Source organism: Piliocolobus tephrosceles, chromosome 17, assembly GCF_002776525.5.
Source record: "Piliocolobus tephrosceles isolate RC106 chromosome 17, ASM277652v3, whole genome shotgun sequence".
In the NCBI taxonomy this organism is placed as follows: Eukaryota; Metazoa; Chordata; class Mammalia; order Primates; family Cercopithecidae; genus Piliocolobus; species Piliocolobus tephrosceles.
Window position 1 is genome coordinate 20,159,154 of NC_045450.1, and position 18,985 is coordinate 20,178,138.

The window sequence follows — 18,985 nt, forward strand, 5'->3', positions numbered from 1 at the left end:
TTTCTTTTTTCACTTGCCTTTCACTTTGCCTTTATCTCTGTACCCTTTGTGTTTCAGGGAGTGATAAAATACCGCAAATTTGATATTTATGTCACGGATTACCACATTCTGGAAACTATGCTGATCTTCATGCTGTATGGCTGGTCTGCCATTCCCTTTGTGTACCTGATAAGCTTCATGTTTTCTGGAAGTACTTCTGCCTACATCAAACTTCTCCTACTCAGCTACTTTTCAGGCACTTTTGGTTTCCTCATAGGCGAGATAATAGAAAACAGTAAGTGTGAAGTTTCACAAAATTTCCCCTTCTCCAGAAGGCAGCAGCAAATAAGTAAGGAGTAATGGACCTACAGATACTTAAGAACATTTACAGACAACTAAATTCTAGGTTTTAGAGGAAATTTTGTACTTCATGTACAGCAATAAACTTATTTTGACTGCCTGTGATATTCTAGGCATTGTGCTGCCAGATCTGTATGAGTTAAAAAAAAAAAAAAAGAGGAAAGATCCAGGCATGGTGGCTCATGCCTGTAATCCAAGCCCTTTGGGAAGCTGAGGTGGGCGGATCATGAGGTCAAAAGATGGAGACCATCCTGGCCAACATGGTGAAACTCTGTCTCTACTAAAAATACAAAAATTAGCTGGGCGTGGTGGCATGCACCTGTAGTCCCAGCTACTTGGGAGGCTGAGGCAGGAGAATTGCTTGAACTAGGGAGAAAGAGGTTGCAATGAACCAAGATCATGTCACCAAAAAAAAAAAAAAAAGGAAAGAAACATGAAAAGCAGCTCAACAGTCAAAGACAGGTTTATTTTTGGAGAGTAAACCTGAGAGGGGCTTCTGGCCAATTTCGGTCAGGAGCCCTCTCTCTTACAGACAGAGTATATCTTGGTTTTAGGGTGAGAGAGTTTATCACAGGCTTGGAATGTTTCTGTGGGGGTGAGAAGTTTATTGTGGGGTTGGAATATCTCTGTTTGGAGGGGAGGTTATCTTGGGGCTGACATTTCTCTGGCCAGAGGGGAGATTATCTCAGGACTGGCATATCTCTGGTCAGTGTCTCATGCGTCCTTGTGAAGAGATCACCAAACAGGCTTTGTGTGAGCAACATGGCTGTTCATTTCACCTGAGTGCAGGCGGGCTGAGTCCAAAAAAGAAGTCAGCAAAAGGTAGTGGGATTATCATTTGTTCTTATAGGTTTTGGGATAGGCGGTGGAACAAAGAGCAGTGTTTTAGGGGTAGGGGATGGATCTCACAAAGTACATTCTCAAGGGTGGGAAGAATTACAAAGAACCTTCTTAAGGATGGGGGAAGATTATAAAGAACCTTCCTAAGGGTGGGGGCTATTACAAAGTACATTGATCAGTTAGGTTGGGGCAGAAATAAATCACAATGGTGGAATGTCATCAGTTAAGGCTATTTTCACTTTTTTTGTGGATCTTCAGTTGCTTCAGGTCATCTGGATGTATACGTGCAGGTCACTGGGGATATGATGGCTTAGCTTGGGCTCAGAGGCCTAACATTCCTGTCTTCTTATATTAATAAGAAAAAACAAAATAGTGGTAAAGTGTTGAGGAGGTGAAAATTTTGGGGGGTGGTATGGAGAGATAATGGGCAATGTTTCTCAGGGTTGCTTTGAGCGGGATTAGGGGTGGCTTGGTAACCTCCAGTGGGAGAGATTCAACTGAAGAAAGATTTTGGGGTAAGGGGTGATATTGTGGGGTTGTTAGAAGGAGCATTTGTCATATAGAATTATTGGTGATGGCCTGGATGCAGTTTCGTATGAATTGAGAAACTAAACAAAAGACACAACATCCAAATAAGAGAAAGAGAAAAACAGGTATTAAAGGACTAAGAACTGGGAGTACCCAGGACATCCAACTACAGTGTCCAAGGGGGTTCAGTGTAATTATTTGCTTGGTTGGCGAGTTTTGGAGCTCTATCCTTGAATTTTTTTATGTTGTCATATACCAGGCCAGATTGATTTAGGTAAAAACAACATGCTTCATTTAAAAATATACAGAGTGCCCCCCCCCCTTTTTTTTAGCAGTGAGTAAGTCAGGGCCTCGTTGAATTTGTAGGAAAGAGAAATGCAAAGCCAGCAATTTTTTGTTAAAGAAAGATTAGAAATGGCTAGGAGAGAGTGAGTGAGATTGATAGTGTGGTGGAGATAGCTGGGGAGAGGTAGAGGGTGGCATAAGAACAGGAATGAGAATAAGAGTAAGTATAAAAGTAAAGAACAGGACTTCATCAGCGTGAAAGTATTGGAGCGTACTTTGTCACTGAAGATCTTCTATCCACTTAAAGAGATACTTAAGGGTGGCAGTTTGAGGTAAAACCAGGAGCCACTGAATACCAAGAGCCTGAGAAACTGCTTGGGTGATTAATAAAGGCTGATCCGTTATCAGACTGTATAGAGGTGGGAAGGCCAAACCAAGGAATTATGTCTGACAGAAGGGAAGAAATGACCATGGTGGCCTTCTCAGACCCTGTGGGAAAGGCCTCTACCCATCCAGTGACAGTGTCTACCCAGACCAAGAGCTATTTTAGTTTCCTGACTTGAGGCATGTGAGTAAAGTCAATTTGCCAGTCCTGGGCGGGGGCAGATCCCTGAGCTTGATATGTAGGGAAGGGACGGGGCCTGAATAATCCCTGAGGAGTAGTAGAATAGCAGATGGAACACTGAGAAGTGATTTCCTTGAGGATAGATTTCCACGATGGAAAGGAAATGAGAGGTTCTAAGAGGTGGGCTAGCGGCTTGTAACCTACATGGAAGAGGTTATGAAATGATGACAGAATAGAATGGGCCTGTGAGGCTGGAATGAGATATTTTCCTTGGTCCAAGAACCATTTGCCTTGTGTGGGAAGAGATTGATAGGTGGAAGTTTCAGTGGGGGAGTAGGTGTGAAGGAGAGTGGGAGTGACCAGGTGTGAAGGAGAAAATCTGCTGTGAAGGATAGAAGTTGGAACGCTAGCTGCTTTTTTAGCTACCTTATCAGCATAAGCATTGCCCTGAGTGATGGGATCTGATGCCTTTTGATGGCCCTTGCAATGTATGACTCCAGCTTCGTTTGGAAGTAAAGCGTCCTGGAGAAGAGTTTTCATTAAAGAGGCATTAATGATGGAGGACCCATGCGTAGTGAGAAAACCTTTCATCCCATAAAACAGCATGGTGGTGCAGGATATGGGGTCAGTATAAATATTGACACGTAGTCCATTTGCAAGAGTGAGGGCCCAAGTTAAGGCAATGAGTTTGGCTTGCTGAGAGGTAGTGGAGTGGGGCAGAGCAGTAGCCTCAATGATAGATGTGGAAGATACTATAGCATAGCCTGCCTTTGCTGGTGTGTGGCGATTAGGCCTGGTGGAACTGCCATCAGTAAACCAAGTGTCATCAGGGTGAGGAACATGAAAGAAGGAAATACAGGGAACTGGAATGAATGTCAGGTGGATCAGGGAGATACAGTCATGGGAGTGGGGGCCAGCCTAAAACAGTAAGGTCAAGTTGTTTGGACAGAAAGGCTACAGGGCACAGTCCCGGCTTTTGTGTAAGAATTTTGACTGCACAGCCATGTACTTTGCCTGTGTGTAATGAAAAGGGTTGGGATGAGTTAGGGAGAGCCAGCATGGGGGCAGCTTCTAGGGCTGTTTTTAAGGAATGGAAAGAGGAGTGGCGAAAGGATTTAGGATCTATGGGGTCAGCTAGGTTTGCTTTTGTGAGTTTACATAATGGTTTAGTCAGGATGGTAAAACTAGGTATCCGAAGGCGGAAGTACCTAACCATGCCTAGTACAGAAAGTTGTTGTTTTGTAGAAGGGGTTCGGGTTTGGGAGATTAGCCAGACACATATTTTAGCTTATACATTGAGGATTGTATTTATTTTTTCAAATTTTCTAATTGACAGATAAAGTTGGATGTATTAGTAATGTACAAAATGTTTTGAAATATTATCTATATATATTGTAGAATAGATAAATCTAGCTAATTAGCATATGCATGACCTCAAATATGTATCATTTTTGTTGTGAGAGCACTTACCCAATTAGCTATAGTCCCCATGCTATGCAATAGATCTCTTGAACTCATTGCTATTATCAAACTGAATTTGTGTATCTTTTGCTCAACAACTCCCCCTCTGGTAATTGCCATTCTACTCTCTACCTCTATGAGATCTGCTTCTTTGGGATTCCATATATGAGTGAGATTGTGCAGTATTGTCTTTCTGTGCCTGGCTTATTCACTTAACATAATGTCCTCCAGGTTCACTTATGTTGTCACCACGGAACAGGATTTCCTTCTCATTATGGATGAATGGTATTCTGTTGTGTATATATACCACATTTTCTTCATGCATTCATCCATTGATGAACACAGGTTGATTCCACTGTGAATAGCACTGCAATAAACATGGGCGTGCAGCTATCACTTTGACATACTAATTTCGTTTCCTTTAGCTGTATATCCATCATGGGATTGCCGGATTGTATGATAGTTCTATTTTTAATTATTTTAGCAACCTCCATACTGTTTTCCCTAATGCCTTTACTAATTTACATTCCCACCAACTGTACAAGGGTTTTTTTCCCACATCCTGGTCAACACTTACCATTTGATAATAACCATTCTAAAAAGAGTGAGGTCATATCGCATTGTGGTTTTGATTTACATTTCCCTGATGATGAGTAATGTTGAGCATTTTTTCATATACCTGTTGGCCATTTCTATATATTCTTTTGAGAAATGTCTGTTCAGGATTTTTGCCCATTTGTAATTAAGTTGTTTTTCGTGCAACTGAGTTGTTTGACACCCTGGTCTTTTATGGACATTAACCCCTTATCAGATGTATGCTTTGCAAGCATTTTCTCCTATTCTGCAGTTTATCTCTTCATTATCATTTCATTTATTTAGCAGAAGCTTTTTAGCTTAATATAATCCCATCTATCTATTTCTGCTTTTGTTGTCTGTCATATCTAAAAAAATCATTGCTTAGACTAATGCCATGGAACTTTTTCCCTGTTTTCTTCTGGAAGTTTCACAGTTTCTGTCTAGAGTATTTATGGCTTTCTATATCTAAGAACACATGCCTTTTCTTTCTTTTTCTTGTCTAATTGCTCTGGCTAGGACTTCTAGTGCAATGCTGAATGTAAATGGTGAGAGTGGACATCTTTGTCTTATTTTAAAGCTTAGAGGAAAAGCTTTCAGTTTGTTTTCCCCCACTGAGTATGATTTTAGCCCTGGGTGCTGAGGTATATTCCCTCTATACCTAAGTTGTTGAGAGATTTTTATCATTAAAGAGTGTTGAATTTTCCAAATGCTTTTTTTGTATCTATTGAAATAATCATATGTTTTTTGTCTTTCATTCTGTTAATGTGATGTATCACATTTATTCATTTGCATATGCTGAACCATCTGTGCATCCCTGGAATGAGTCCCACTTGATCATGGTCAATGATCCTTTTAATGTGCTGCTGAATTTGGTTTTCTATTATGTTATTGAGGATTTTTGCATTTATGTTCATCAGGGATATTGGCTTGTAGTTTTTTGTGTGGTGTTGTGTCCTTGTCTGGTTTTAATATTAGGGTAATAATTGGCCTTATGAGTTTGGAAGTATTCTTGCCTCTTAAATTTTTTGGAAGAGTTTGAGAACAATTGGTATTCATCCTTAAATCTTTGGTAGAATTTAGCACTAAAGCCACTAGGTCCTAGGCTTTTCTTTGGTAGGAGACTTTTTATTACTTATTCAATCTACTGACTCATTATTGGTCTGTTTAGATAGTGTGTTTTTTCATAATTCCGTCTTTGTAGGTTGCATGTGTCGAAGAATACATACATTTTTCTATGTTATCAAATTTTTAAGGTATAATTGTTTATTATACTGTCTCCTGATCCTTTCTATTAATGTGGTATCAAATATGTTTCCTTTTTCGTTTATAATTTTATTTGTTTCAATTTTCTCTTTTTTCTTAGTCTAGCTAGTGATTTGTCAGTTTTCTTAATCTTTTCAGAAAACCAACTTTTACTTCTGTGATTTTTTTCCTGAACACTGTGTTCCTCACAACCTATAAAAATAAGAGATTTGGCTGAGCATGGTGCCTCGTGCCTGTAATCCCAGCACTTTGGGAGGTTGAGGCTGGTGGATCATGAGGTCAGGAGATTGAGACCATCCTGGTCAATATGGTGAAACCCCGTCTCTACTAAAAATACAAAAAACTTAATAATAATAATCAGCCTAGCATGGTGGCACACACCTGTAGTCCCAGCTACTCAGGAGGCTGAGGCAGGAGAATCGCTTGAACACAGGAGGTGAAGTTTGCAGTGAGCCGAGATCATACCACTGCATTCCAGCCTGAGCAACAGAGTGAGACTCCATCCCAGTAAGTAAGTAAGTAAGTAAGTAAGTAAGTAAGTAAGTAAGTAAATAAATAAATAAATAAATAAATGACTAAGGTCAACAGATGCAGTCAATAACTTCAAATAAAAGTCACTTTTAATGCTAGCTTATAAAGCTGGGGTAGGAAAAAGATGATGCAACAAGATTCTCCAGTGATTGTTCCCCTACAGAACCATCAATTTGAATAACTATTCACACACATGTACACAAAAAAATACCTTCAGAAGAACTAAAGAAATCAGATGAGAAATCACAGTACCTTATTATAGCACAATAATAAGAAAAAAATATTGAGGACGGTAGGAAGGACAGTTTTTTATTATCCATGTCACCCCTCTCTCAAGCTCAGAAAGCACAGGTGGAGAAAGATAACATTAGCTTGAGGGAAAGACGGAGAAATAAAAGGATGACTTTGTCTTAAACCTTAATAGCATCTCTGCTACAGTAAAACCTAGCACTGGGCAGACCTGCAAATTGGGCAAACCTGCATCAGCACTAGGTAAGAACCCATAGTCCCTGCAAGGTGGATTCGATCTCCAGTCTGCATCAACGCCAGCCAACCAAGTGATCTTGGGCTCTGGATAGTTCTCAGTGGCAGGCAGTCCTTAGTGTCCATCACCTTCAGTCATGCCTCAGAGCTACATCAGCCTTAGCAGCCATGATGTTCCAGCCTGGCACTGTGTTGACCATGGTGGTCCGGGCTTAGAGTGCCTTCTAGTTTTTCAGTGGCTTCAGCAATCTCAGGCTTAGGGACTACCCTAGGTGGCCTGCCCAGAATCTCTGTACAGAATTACTGTTGAAGCGTGTTCCTAGATGAAGCCAGTCAGGGAAGACTAGAATAAGTGCTTCTTCAAATGTGCAGACCTGCAACAACAAGGGTCATGAATAATCCAGCAAGCATGACATCACCAAATAGACAAAATAAAATGCCAATGGCTGACCCTAAAGAAGGTGATATATGAATTGCCTGACAAAGAATTCACAATAATGGTTTTAAGGAAGCTCAGCAAACCCCCCCAAAAATACAAAATACAGAGAAACAGTCCAAAGAAATGAGATAAACAATAACAAGAACTAGGAATTTAATAGAGATATGGAAATAATTTTTAAAAAGAAATCCTGGACTTAAAAATATAATAGAGAGCATCAGCAGTATAATTGGTCACGCAAAAGAAAGTCTGTGAACTTAAAGATAGGTTTTTGAGAATATATAGTCAGAGGAGGAAAAAGAAGAAAAGGGAATGAAGAGAACTTATGGAATTTATGGAAAGCGTTAAAGAGCAAATGTTTAAGTCATGTGTTAAAAAAAAAAGTGAAGAGAAAGACAAAGGAGTAGAAAGTATATTTAAAGAAATAAGAGCAGAACACTTTCCAAACCCAGAGAAAAATATAAATATCCAAGTATAGGAAGGTCAAAGGTGTCTAACCAAATTGAATCCAACTGAGGCTACTAGAGATCAATTTAAAAGACTGAAGAAAGAAAATAAAAAGGAGCAAGACCTCATGAGCAAGTACTAGCAGAAACCACAAACTATGGAATCAAACCTGAGTATATTTCAGATTTATAATTTTTTAGAATAGAATATAAAACATGTATGTTTAAAATATCTAAACAGAGTCTCAGAAATATGAGAAAATAATGTAATACACACATATACACAAGTATTGGGATCCTTTTAGATTTGAAAAGATCTAAATAGAATCTTGAGAAATGAGAAAGAATTATAATTTAAATTAAGAATCAATAGATATTGTAGACAGTTGGCATGAGAAAAATGGAAAAATATTTCATGCTCATGGGTTGGAAGGATCAGTATCATAAAAATGGCCATACTGCCCAAAAAAATCTACAGATTCAACACTATTTCTATCAAACCACCAATGCCATTCTTCTCAGAATTAGAAAAACTATTCTAAAACTCATATGGAACCAAAAAAGAGCCTGATTAGCCAAAGCAATCCTAAACAAAAAGAACAAAGATGGGGAGGCATCACACTACCTGACTTCAAACTCTATTATAAAGCTATAGCAATCAAAACAGCATGGTATTGGTACAAAAACAGACACATAGACCAATGGAACAGAATAACAAAAATAAAGCCACACACTTAAAATCATCTGGCAAGACCAACAAAAACAAGCAATGGGGAAACTCTTCCTTATTTAATAAATGATGCTGGGATAACTAGCTAGCCATATGCAGAAAATTGAAACTAGACCCCTACATTTCACCAGGTACAAATATTAAATAGATCAAAGGTTTAAATGTAAGACCTCAGACTACGAAAATCCTAGAAGACAAGCTAGGAAAATCTCTTCTTGACATTGGCCTTGGCAAAGAATTTTCAGTTAAGTCCCCAAAAGCAATTGCAACAAAAACAAAAATTGACAAGTGGGATCTAATTAAACTAAAGAGCTTATGCACAGTAAAAGAAAGTATCAACAGACAACCTACAAAGTGGGAGAAGATATTCACAAACTGTGCATCTGAGAAAGGCCTAATATCCAGAATCTATAAGGAACTTAAGCAAATTAAGAAGAAAATAATAATAGCCCCATTTAAAAAGGGCAAAGAACATGAACAGAAACTTCTTCAAAATAAGACATTAGAAGCAGCTAACAAACATATTTTTAAAAATACTCAGCATCACTAATCATCAGAGAAATGCAAATCAAGACCACAATGTGACACCATCTCAAACCAGTCATAATGACTATTATCAAATGATCAAAACGCAGCAGCTAGTGATTTCATAGAAAAAAGGGAATACTGTCAGTGGGAATATAAATTAATGCAGTCATTACAGAAAGCATTGTGGAGATTTATCAAAGAACTTAAAATAGAGCTACTATTCAATTCAGCAAGTCCATCACTAGGTATATACCAAAAGGAAAAGAAATGATTCTACCAAAAAGACACATGCACTCGTATGTTCATTGCAGTACTATTCACAATAGCAAAGACATGGAATCAACTAGGTGCCCATCAGTGGTAGATCGGATATAAAGAAAATGTACATATACACCATGGAATACTACACAGCCATAAAAAAGAATAAAATCATGTCCTTTGCAGCAACATGGATGCAGTTGGAGGCCATAACTCTAAGCAAATTAACACAGGAAGAGAAAATCAAATACTACATGTTCTCATTTATAAGTGGGAGCTCAACATTGAGCATAAATGGACATAAACATGAGAACAATAGATACTGTAGACTACCAGAGTGGGGAGGGAGTGAAGGGGGCATGGGTTGAAAAACTACCTATGCTGTATTGTGCTCACTGCCTGGGTGATGAGATCCATACCCTAAACCTCAGTAGCACACAATATTCCCAAGTAACAGACCTGTACAGGTACCCCCTGTATCTAAAATAAAAGCTAAAATTGTTAAAAATTCTTCAGAAATAATTGCAACAACTGATAACAAAAGAAATATGCTTAATGTATCCCATGAGATTTAAAAAATGGAAAATATGAAAGAATGTTAAAAGTCATGGAAGATAGACATTCCAATGTACAGTCAAAAAGAGTTCAAAAAGAAATAATAGAAGACAAGGGGTTCATGTTTGGCTGAGAATTTCCAGAATTATTCAAAGACAAATCTTCAGTTTCAGAAGCTCACTGAATTGTTTTAAATTCTCACCTAGACACATCATTGTGAAATTTCAGAACACCAAGGCTGAAGAGATCTTTGAGGCAACCGGAGATAAAACTTAAATAGGCAGGTTAAAATATCCTGTGTAACCACTGAAGGAATATTTTTAAAGTATAACTTCTGAAACACGTAAATACTAGCAATGCAGAAGAAAAGAAAACTAAGTCACATCCAAAAGATGGGTGAAGGGAGAAAAATTGAAATAGAAAAGAATACATGGCAAAGCAATATGATGATAGTAATTAACCCAAATATATCATTAGCAAAATTAAATGGCAACAAAATATGCTCATTAAATAAACAAGATTGCATTCTGGATTCTCCCTGACTCCAGATTCTAGCTTCATGCATTTTACAGGAGGCACAGTTAAAAAAAATAAAGACACAGAAAGTGCAAGAATGGCAAAGGATGTATCAGGAAAAATACAAAAATAAAACAGTAGTGACTGAAAATAACCATTTTCATATCTAATTTTTGCCACTTGTATTTTTTTAACCAATCTTACAAGAGGTTCATCAATCTTGTTAGTCTTTTCAAAAAATAAGCTTTCAACTTTGTTGATTTTTTATTGCAGTTTTAAAAATAAAATCTATTAAGAGAAAACATTTTTAACATTAAAAATTATTAGAGATAAAGAGGTTTACAACACGATAGCAGATTCAATTGAGCATGAAGTTATAAGAATTCCAAATTTTCACTTATATACCGATATAATGTAGACATATATATAGTCAAAATAACCAGTTGGAATAATAGGCAGACACACAACATTACAGAAGGAGATTTGTACATACCTCTCTTGTAACTGATGGATAAAGCAGTGGGGAAAATCAGTGAATGTTATATATTGAACAGTACAGTTAATAAACTTGCGTTAATGGACATACATAGAACATAGATCACCAAACCATGTTTTCAAACACATAAGTCTCAGAAACTGACCCAGATGATACATCATGAAAATTAATATGTAATGATGTATTTACTGATCATTAGGCAATTAAATTAAAAATGAGTAACAAAATGATAACTAGAAAAAGGACACAAAATTGAGAGTTTTAAAACACATTTTAATAGTTAATGGGCCAAAGAGAGAATCATAGCAAAAATTAGAAAAGATTTAGAACTGAAGAGAAATTTAAATACTCTGAAGCAAATGAGTTATTGGAGGAAATTTTATACTTTTAACTGCTAACATTAAAAAGCCTGAAACTTAACTAACAAACTATCCAATTTAAATAGTTAGAAAAATAACAGCCTAACAAATTCAAAGTGTAAAGAATGAACAAATAAAAGTAAAATTTAACCAAACAGAAAATGGGGCCGGGCGTGGTCGCTCACACCTATAATCCCAGCAATTTGGGAAGCCGAGGCGGGTGGATCACCTGATGTTAAGAGTTCAAGACCAGCCTGGCCAACTTGGCAAAACCCCGTCTCTACTAAACAATACAAAATTAGCCAGGCGTGGTGGCGGGCGCCTGCAATCCCAGCTGCTCGGGAGGCTGAGACAGGGAGAATTACTTAAATATATATATTTATATAGCTGTTATATAAATATATATTTGTATATATATTTGTATGGCTGTTATAACATTGAAATCTAAGAAGATATGACAACTTTAGGCTAACAAATGTGAAAAATTTAAACAAATTGTTACATTTCTAAAAAATACACTTCACTAAATTTGATTAAGAAGAATTAGAAAATTTAATTTGTACTTAAGTATTCAAGTAATTAAATTAATAGTTAAAATTATTTCTACAAAGAAAACACAAGACCTAGATGGCTTTACTACTGAGTTCTATATATTCTTCCAGTTAGCACATAAAAACATAAGATGCTACTTCTTAACTCCTCCTATGAGATTAGCAAAAGCCCCATGCCATAACCTAGCAAAATCATCACAAACTATTCTCATTCATGAATATGGATTCAAAAAATTCTGGACAAAATATTAGCAAATTGAATCTAGGAAGTTTACTTTTATATTAAAATATCTATCAACAAAATTCCCATTTTAAGGGATTAATGAGGAAACATAAAAATCTTAATAAATACAAATAAATCATTGATACATAGTAAAAAAAAATTTAGTAAACAAGGATTAAGAGGAAGAAAAGTTGCTGAGCTTTATGATGGACATATGCATGTACAGAAACCTATAGCAAATATAGTATTCAGTACTGGCTCTTCAAAAGCATTTCCTTTAAAAATGGGGAACTAGATGAGGATGACAGCTATTGCCACTTCTGTTAAACATTATACATCAGTCTTAATTCCATTCTGTAATATAGAAGAGTAATCAAAGCATGTATAGACTGAAAATAAAGAAACTACCATTAGTCAAAAATGCTATAAAATCTGAGGAAGTGTTACCAAAGTATAAGAACAGATGTGCCGAGGCAAGCCAAAGAAGCATGTATTAAATATGGTCTTCCCTAGAATTCTTTAGAGAGGGTTTATAGAGTGTTTCCATAATGATGTAAAGTTCTATTGGACAGTTCTGGTCTATAGGGTTAGCCCTTGATATTTTTTGCATCTGTACAAAAAAGCCAATATCCAGAATTATTCATTCTGTGTCAATTATTTTTCTCTATATCAAGTTAAGTCTACTTAGGACTCTTATACCAAGTTAAGATCGACTTGCCATAATTTTAGCGCTTGAGGGTTCACGTCTTGGCCATCTCTCCCTGCTCAAAGTGTTTTATGAGAACTTTTTGTTTAGACCTGTCTTTTGTCCTCTTCCCAAATGTGTGAATTCATTATCAAAATTCTACATTAGAAATTCCTAAATTAAACATGTTCATATCCTCAGGAACTTAGTCTCTAATTACTTATATGCACTTCATTCTTGGGAAAGACATTAATTAACTTATCAGCTTGTTTCTTTGAAATTTTCTTGAACGCTCAAATGTTTCAGAATTTGCCCTATCCATTCTCTACTGTTGAATTCTAGCCTGTATCTCCTGGCTGTACTTTACTCCCTTAATCAATTCATGTTAGAAGTGTTGAAAAATAGCCACTAGTGACTTCCTGACCCTATCAAGTGCCAGGAAGACTTATATGGATACCCACTTCACCAAAAATACTTCAGAATTGTATAATCGTCAGCACAAACTGTGTCACTGATGGCAGTGGCCACTCCAGACAGCCACTGTAATGTTCTTCAAAGATAATCGTCTGGTTTTCAATTTTCTGAGCTTGATTTGATCATCACTGGAGGATTTGTTGTCCTGGGGATAGTTGACTTCCTGTAATATAACCTAATCTTATCTTTTCAGAAAAGCTAACCAGCATCTCAAACACCACCAGAACCGTTGTACGTAATTCATTGCTGTTCCTTCCCAATTACAACCTTGCAAAGTGCGTTAGTCAGTATACAACTATCTACGAGATGAAGATATTATGCACCACCTTAAAGAAGCATCCTATCTACCTAAATTGTAGCAAAGAAAGTGAGTACCTCAGGGTCCCTAAGTCTAGCAAATTAGCATCAGGTTCATGCTGTAAAATATGTGGGGAATCTGCCCTTCCTTCATCGGAGAGAGTCAGGACACATGTTTGGTACATAAGTCCTTTTACAAGGCTGGAAAAAACCTCCTTAAATATAATAAAGCCTCAGGCTGGGTGCGGTGGCTCACGCCTGTAATCCCAGCACTTTGGGAGGTCAAGGTGGGCGGATCACCTGAGGTCAGGAGTTCGAGAGCAGCCTGGCCAACATAGAGAAACCCCGTCTCTACTAAAAATACAAATATCAGCCGGGCATGATGGTGCGCATCTGTAATCTCAGCTACTCAGGAGGCTGAGGCAGGAGAATCTCTTGAACCCAGGAGGCAGAGGTTGCAGTGAGCCAAGATCATGCCACTGCGCTCCATCCTGGGTGACAGAGCCAGACTCCATCTCAAAAAACCAAACCAAAACAAATAAATATAATAAAGCCTCAAAAGCAAATCCAGGGTAAGTTTAAAGTGGTCATCAGATATACAATAAGAAGTACTAATAATCAACCATGTACTAACTTTACCTGCGTTATTGTAAGTCTTCACGACAATCTCAAGTTACCTGTTTTTATACTCATTTGATGAAAATGACCGTGTGTCATACAGGTCTTATGGTCCAGACTGGGATTCAAAGTTTTTATTCTTCCACTGCATAATGCATTCCCATAAGGAAGGATTTGTTCTGTCTTCACCGTTTTTATTTAATACTGTTTAGTGGTTATTAGCTTAAAAGTGTTGCAACTATGTTGCTCATTTTATTCCTATGTATCTTTTGATGCTATTATAAATGATATGACTTTTTGAAATGTCATTTTTTTTTATTGGTGATATAGAGAAATACAGTTGAAAAAGTTCATTTTCTGTATATTATTGAACTTGTAAAAGTATTTTTAAAATTTAGGTGTATATTTTTTATTTTAATGGATGTATTCAAAGCAGCTGTTAATAACATATTTATTTTCCAATCCATGTACACTTATTTTTTGTTCTTGACTCCCTGCTTTGTCAAAGACACATAGTTCAAATTTAATCAAATTGGTCATCATAGACCTTCAGTTTCATTTCAATTTAAAAGGTATCATTATAATATTTTACTATCAAGAATGATGCTTTCTATAGAAACCCTTTATCAGAATCGAGAAGTTTCTTTCTATTCTGTGTTTAGTTTATTTAATTATGAATACATGTTCAATCTTAACAGGTGTTTTTTACTGCTTCTATTGAACTTTTCTTCTTTGTTCTCTTGAATTACATATTTATTCCATTGAACTACATGGTGAATTATATAAGCTGAATTTGCAACGGTACATGATAACAAATCAAGTAATAAATTAGGTAAAGCAAGCATTATTGTGATATATTAAATGTTATATATTGTGGATTAAGTTCACTAATATTAATTAAGGATTCTTTTGTCTATGTCTATTAAAAAGATTAACCTAAAATTACTGGGAATTTTTAGTGAAATACTTACCAACCTTTGGTATAAAAATTAAACAGGATGGGTATGGTGGCTCATGCCTGTAATTCCAACACTTTGGGAGACCAAGGTAGGTGGATCACCTGAGGTCAGGAGTTTGAGTCCAGCCTGGCTAACATGGTGAAATCCTGTCTCTACTAAAAATACAAAAATTAGCTGGGCGTGGTGTTGCACGTCTGTAATCCCAGCTACTTGGGAAGCTGAAGCACAACTATCGCTTGAACGTGGGAGGCAGAGGTTGCAGTGAGCCGAGATCATCCCACTGCACTCCAGCCTGGGCAACAGAGTGAGACTCCATCTCAAAAAAATAAATAAATAAACTTTATAAAATAAAAAATAAAGTAAGAAGTGCTTCCTATTTTTTATTTGCTCAAATATTTTGTGTATCTACCAGCATATCTTCTTAAATGTTTGGTGTTATTTCCTCTTAAATAGGGTGTGATTCATATGTGAAGTTAATTATGCATGGAGATTGTCCTTTGGGGAGGTTTTTAATTGTTCACATTTCTAAGTGAGAATTATTTGGGTATCTTATTAATAATCTGGGTGAGGGGTTGTTAGTTGAGTTTTTACAGGACCATTTCACTCCATCTAAATTTTCCAGTTTATTGGAATACATTTATTCACGATACCTTATGGTCTTTTTAACATCTGTAGGATTAATAATGATGTCTCCATTTTCATTTCTGTCTAATTTTTGCCACTTGTGTTTTTTCAAACAGTCTTAAAAGAAGTTTATCAATCTTCTAAGTCTTCAAAAAAAAAGTTTTCAACTTTGTTGATTTTTTATTGCATTTTTAAAAATTTATTTTCTACATTATTTTCTTCTTCTACATTCTAAATTTGGGGGATTAATTCTCTTACATCACAAGATGAGCCCTTAGATTGTTTATTGTCACTCTAGAATGTATCTCAGTGACTAGAATGTATCTCAGTGTGGGTGGAGGGATTGGCATTTTTTCTACTTAGATGCTCTAAGCTTCTAACATCTGTGATTTGATGTCTCATTACTTTTGGAAGATTGTCATTCTTGGGAAGACAAAATTTCTGGGAAAAGTCAGTACAATTTGGGAGATAGAATTGTCCCTTGGAGACTTGAGATGTAGAAAGAAGAAAACATACAGCATAAGTTAAGGGTCCTGAAGAACCAAAAGGCTATCAGAAAAACAGAAAACAGTAGTATCCACACTACCACCACCACCCTATCACACACTCCCCAATAAAAAGACATTTACGTGTAAAGAAACTATATTTCACTCTACCAACAGAAATAGCTGTCATAAACCAAGCAACCATGTCGTCTTCTCAAACCGTTATCACCATTTCATAGAATTACTATTTTTGATGGTCCATGAGAATTCACAGTTCACACCAGAAAGAGGTAGGACACATTTATACAAAGTATGAAAGGAGGACAAAAAGGAATAAAAACAGTGCACATGACAAAATAACCTTTAAAAAACACAACGGCAACATACTTACGAATACACCTATGGTGGGGGCAGAAAATGTGTCAAAATGTTAGCAATGTTGATACTATACAGAGGGAACAGTGTTTATTTTATTACTATTATTTCGATGTCACTTTATGTTTGAGAATTTCAGAAATAATGTAAGGAGAAAATGGGCTTCAGACAACTATATGAGAGTATGATACTGTTTTTATAAAGCTCAAATTTAGAAAGTAAAATATTGTTAGTGCATACATGTAAAGATCAATTTGTATGTAATTAACACAGAAAATCAATTCATCATAGCAGTTACCTGTGGAGAATAGAAAAGTGAAGGATCACATAGGTATTCTGTTTACAATATTTGTAAACTTTTCATTTTGAGGCTTGGCTTATAGATGCCATTATGATATTATTCTTAAAATTTATAAATAAGGCCAGGTGCGGTGGCTCACGCCTGTAATCCTAGCACTTTAGGAGGCCGAGGTGGGCAGATTATTTAAGGTCAGGTGTTCGAGACCACCCTGGCCAATGTGGTGAAACTCTGTCTCTACTAAAAATACAAAAATTAGCCGGGTGTGCTGGCATGCACCCAGCTATTCAAGAGGCTGAGACAGGAGAATCGCTTGAACCTGGAAGGCGGAGGTTGCAGTGAGCCAAGATCGCGCTACTGCACTCCAGCCTGGGTGATAGAGTGAGACTCAGTCTCCAAAAAAATATATATATGTGTGTGTATATATATATGTGTGTGTGTGTGTATATATATATATATATGCATAAATATTATACCATATAGTCTTTGGTATGAGTCAAGTATTTTTAAAACATAATTCTGAAGTATGAGAAATGTAAAAGATGAAATAATAGTAGATATAATGGTCTACCCAGAAATCTGAAATAATTCCCTAATGAACTATTAGATTCTGTAATAATTAATGTGGTTGCTGAACTCAGAATAAATACAAACATAAAATTCAATTGCATTTCTATACATCAATGACAAAGACTTATAAAATGTGATTCCGAAAAAGGGAGAGTTCAGTGGCCAAAACTAGAACAGTTTGAGCAACAAAATAAAGTAGTACTGGATTATAACCCAAAATATAACCAATAATATCTGTAAGTCTATTTTGATTTATTAAAGTAATTCTGATATTTATTTTGACATCTAATTAAATGATGTTCAAATATATCTATTCGAATTCAAATATATAATTTCTAGTATATAAAGGGGGAAGAAAGGAAAAACTTTATAGCAGAGAAAACAGAAAAACACCACCTCAATCAAGTGACCAAGAGCAACGTCAGCAGTAAATAATTCGCTTTGAGTGTATGGAGCTCTCCTTTTAGATGTGATAAAGATTGAACTTTACCTTTGCGGTATTCCTTCCAAAAACCCATAACTTCATTCTAATTATGAAAAAAACCTTATATAGATCCCAATTGAGGGTCTGACAGATCTTATTCTACAAAATACCTGACCCCCAGTACTCCTCAAAAAGTCAATGCCATTAAAAATAAGAAAAATCCAAGAAACTATCACAGCCAAGAGGAACCTAAAAGACATGGCTATTAAATGTAATGTGGTATCTGGATTGGAGCATGGAACAGAAAAAGGACATTATATTTTAAAAACTAGGAAATCTGAATAAATTAGGTATGTTATAATAATGTATTAATATTCATTAATTGTAACATGTATCTTACTAGTATATGTTATTAGAGATACGGGGTACAGGATATATGGAGCTCTCTTTACAATTTTTCTGTAAATCTAAAACTATTCTAAAATATCCTTTTTTAAAACAAGGAGAGGAGAGTTTATAATTTTCTTATAACAAGATTTTTTTTTTTTTTTTTTTTTTTTTTTTTTTTGAGATGGAGTCTTGCTCTGTCATCCAGTCTGGAGTGCAATGGCACGATCTCGGCTCACTGCAACCTCCGCCTCCCAGGTTCAAGTGATTCTCCTGCCTCAGCCTCCCAAGTAGCTGGGATTACAGGTGGCTGCCACCACGCCTGGCTAAGTTTTGTATTTTTAGTAGGGATGAGGTTTCACCATGTTGCCCAGGCTGGTCTCAAAGCCCTGACCCCAGGTGATCCACGTGCCTCAGCCTCCCAAAGTGTTGGTATTACAGGTGTGAGCCACTGTACAAGGCTATCATTTTCTTATAACAGGAATTCTGTGCCTTTTATTCATGAACTTTCCAAGAAAGTTTTACAAGTGTCAGCTAATGGTCAGTTTTACATTGTTTAAAGGCGAGTGTGTCTTCTTTTCCAAGAGTATTTGTACTTTAAAGCTTTCTTCTAATTAGCAACTTAAGATTTCACATTTCTGAAAGGATTTGGGATATATTGTTCATAGCAAGCAATGATTATTAGACATATAAATAAATATATTAATATACATAAGCTTACTTAATTACTATGCATTATGTTAATGAAGGCCGATCTTCAAAATTTATTGTTCAAATGGCATTTTTGTAGCAGGATAATTACTTCTCACACTAAATA

The 18,985-nt window shown here is 36.3% G+C and overlaps 1 protein-coding gene across 1 annotated transcript in view; it reads left to right on the plus strand.

Annotated features, from left to right (window-relative positions):
- LOC111551179 (ATP-binding cassette sub-family A member 3-like) overlaps positions 1–18,985 on the plus strand; it is a 57,025-nt gene that overhangs the window by 5,655 nt on the left and 32,385 nt on the right. The window contains exons 2-3 of the mRNA XM_023225018.2: positions 58–274; positions 13,325–13,498. Coding sequence (XP_023080786.2) covers positions 58–274; positions 13,325–13,498 — 391 coding nt within the window. The remainder of the gene's footprint in view (positions 1–57; positions 275–13,324; positions 13,499–18,985) is intronic.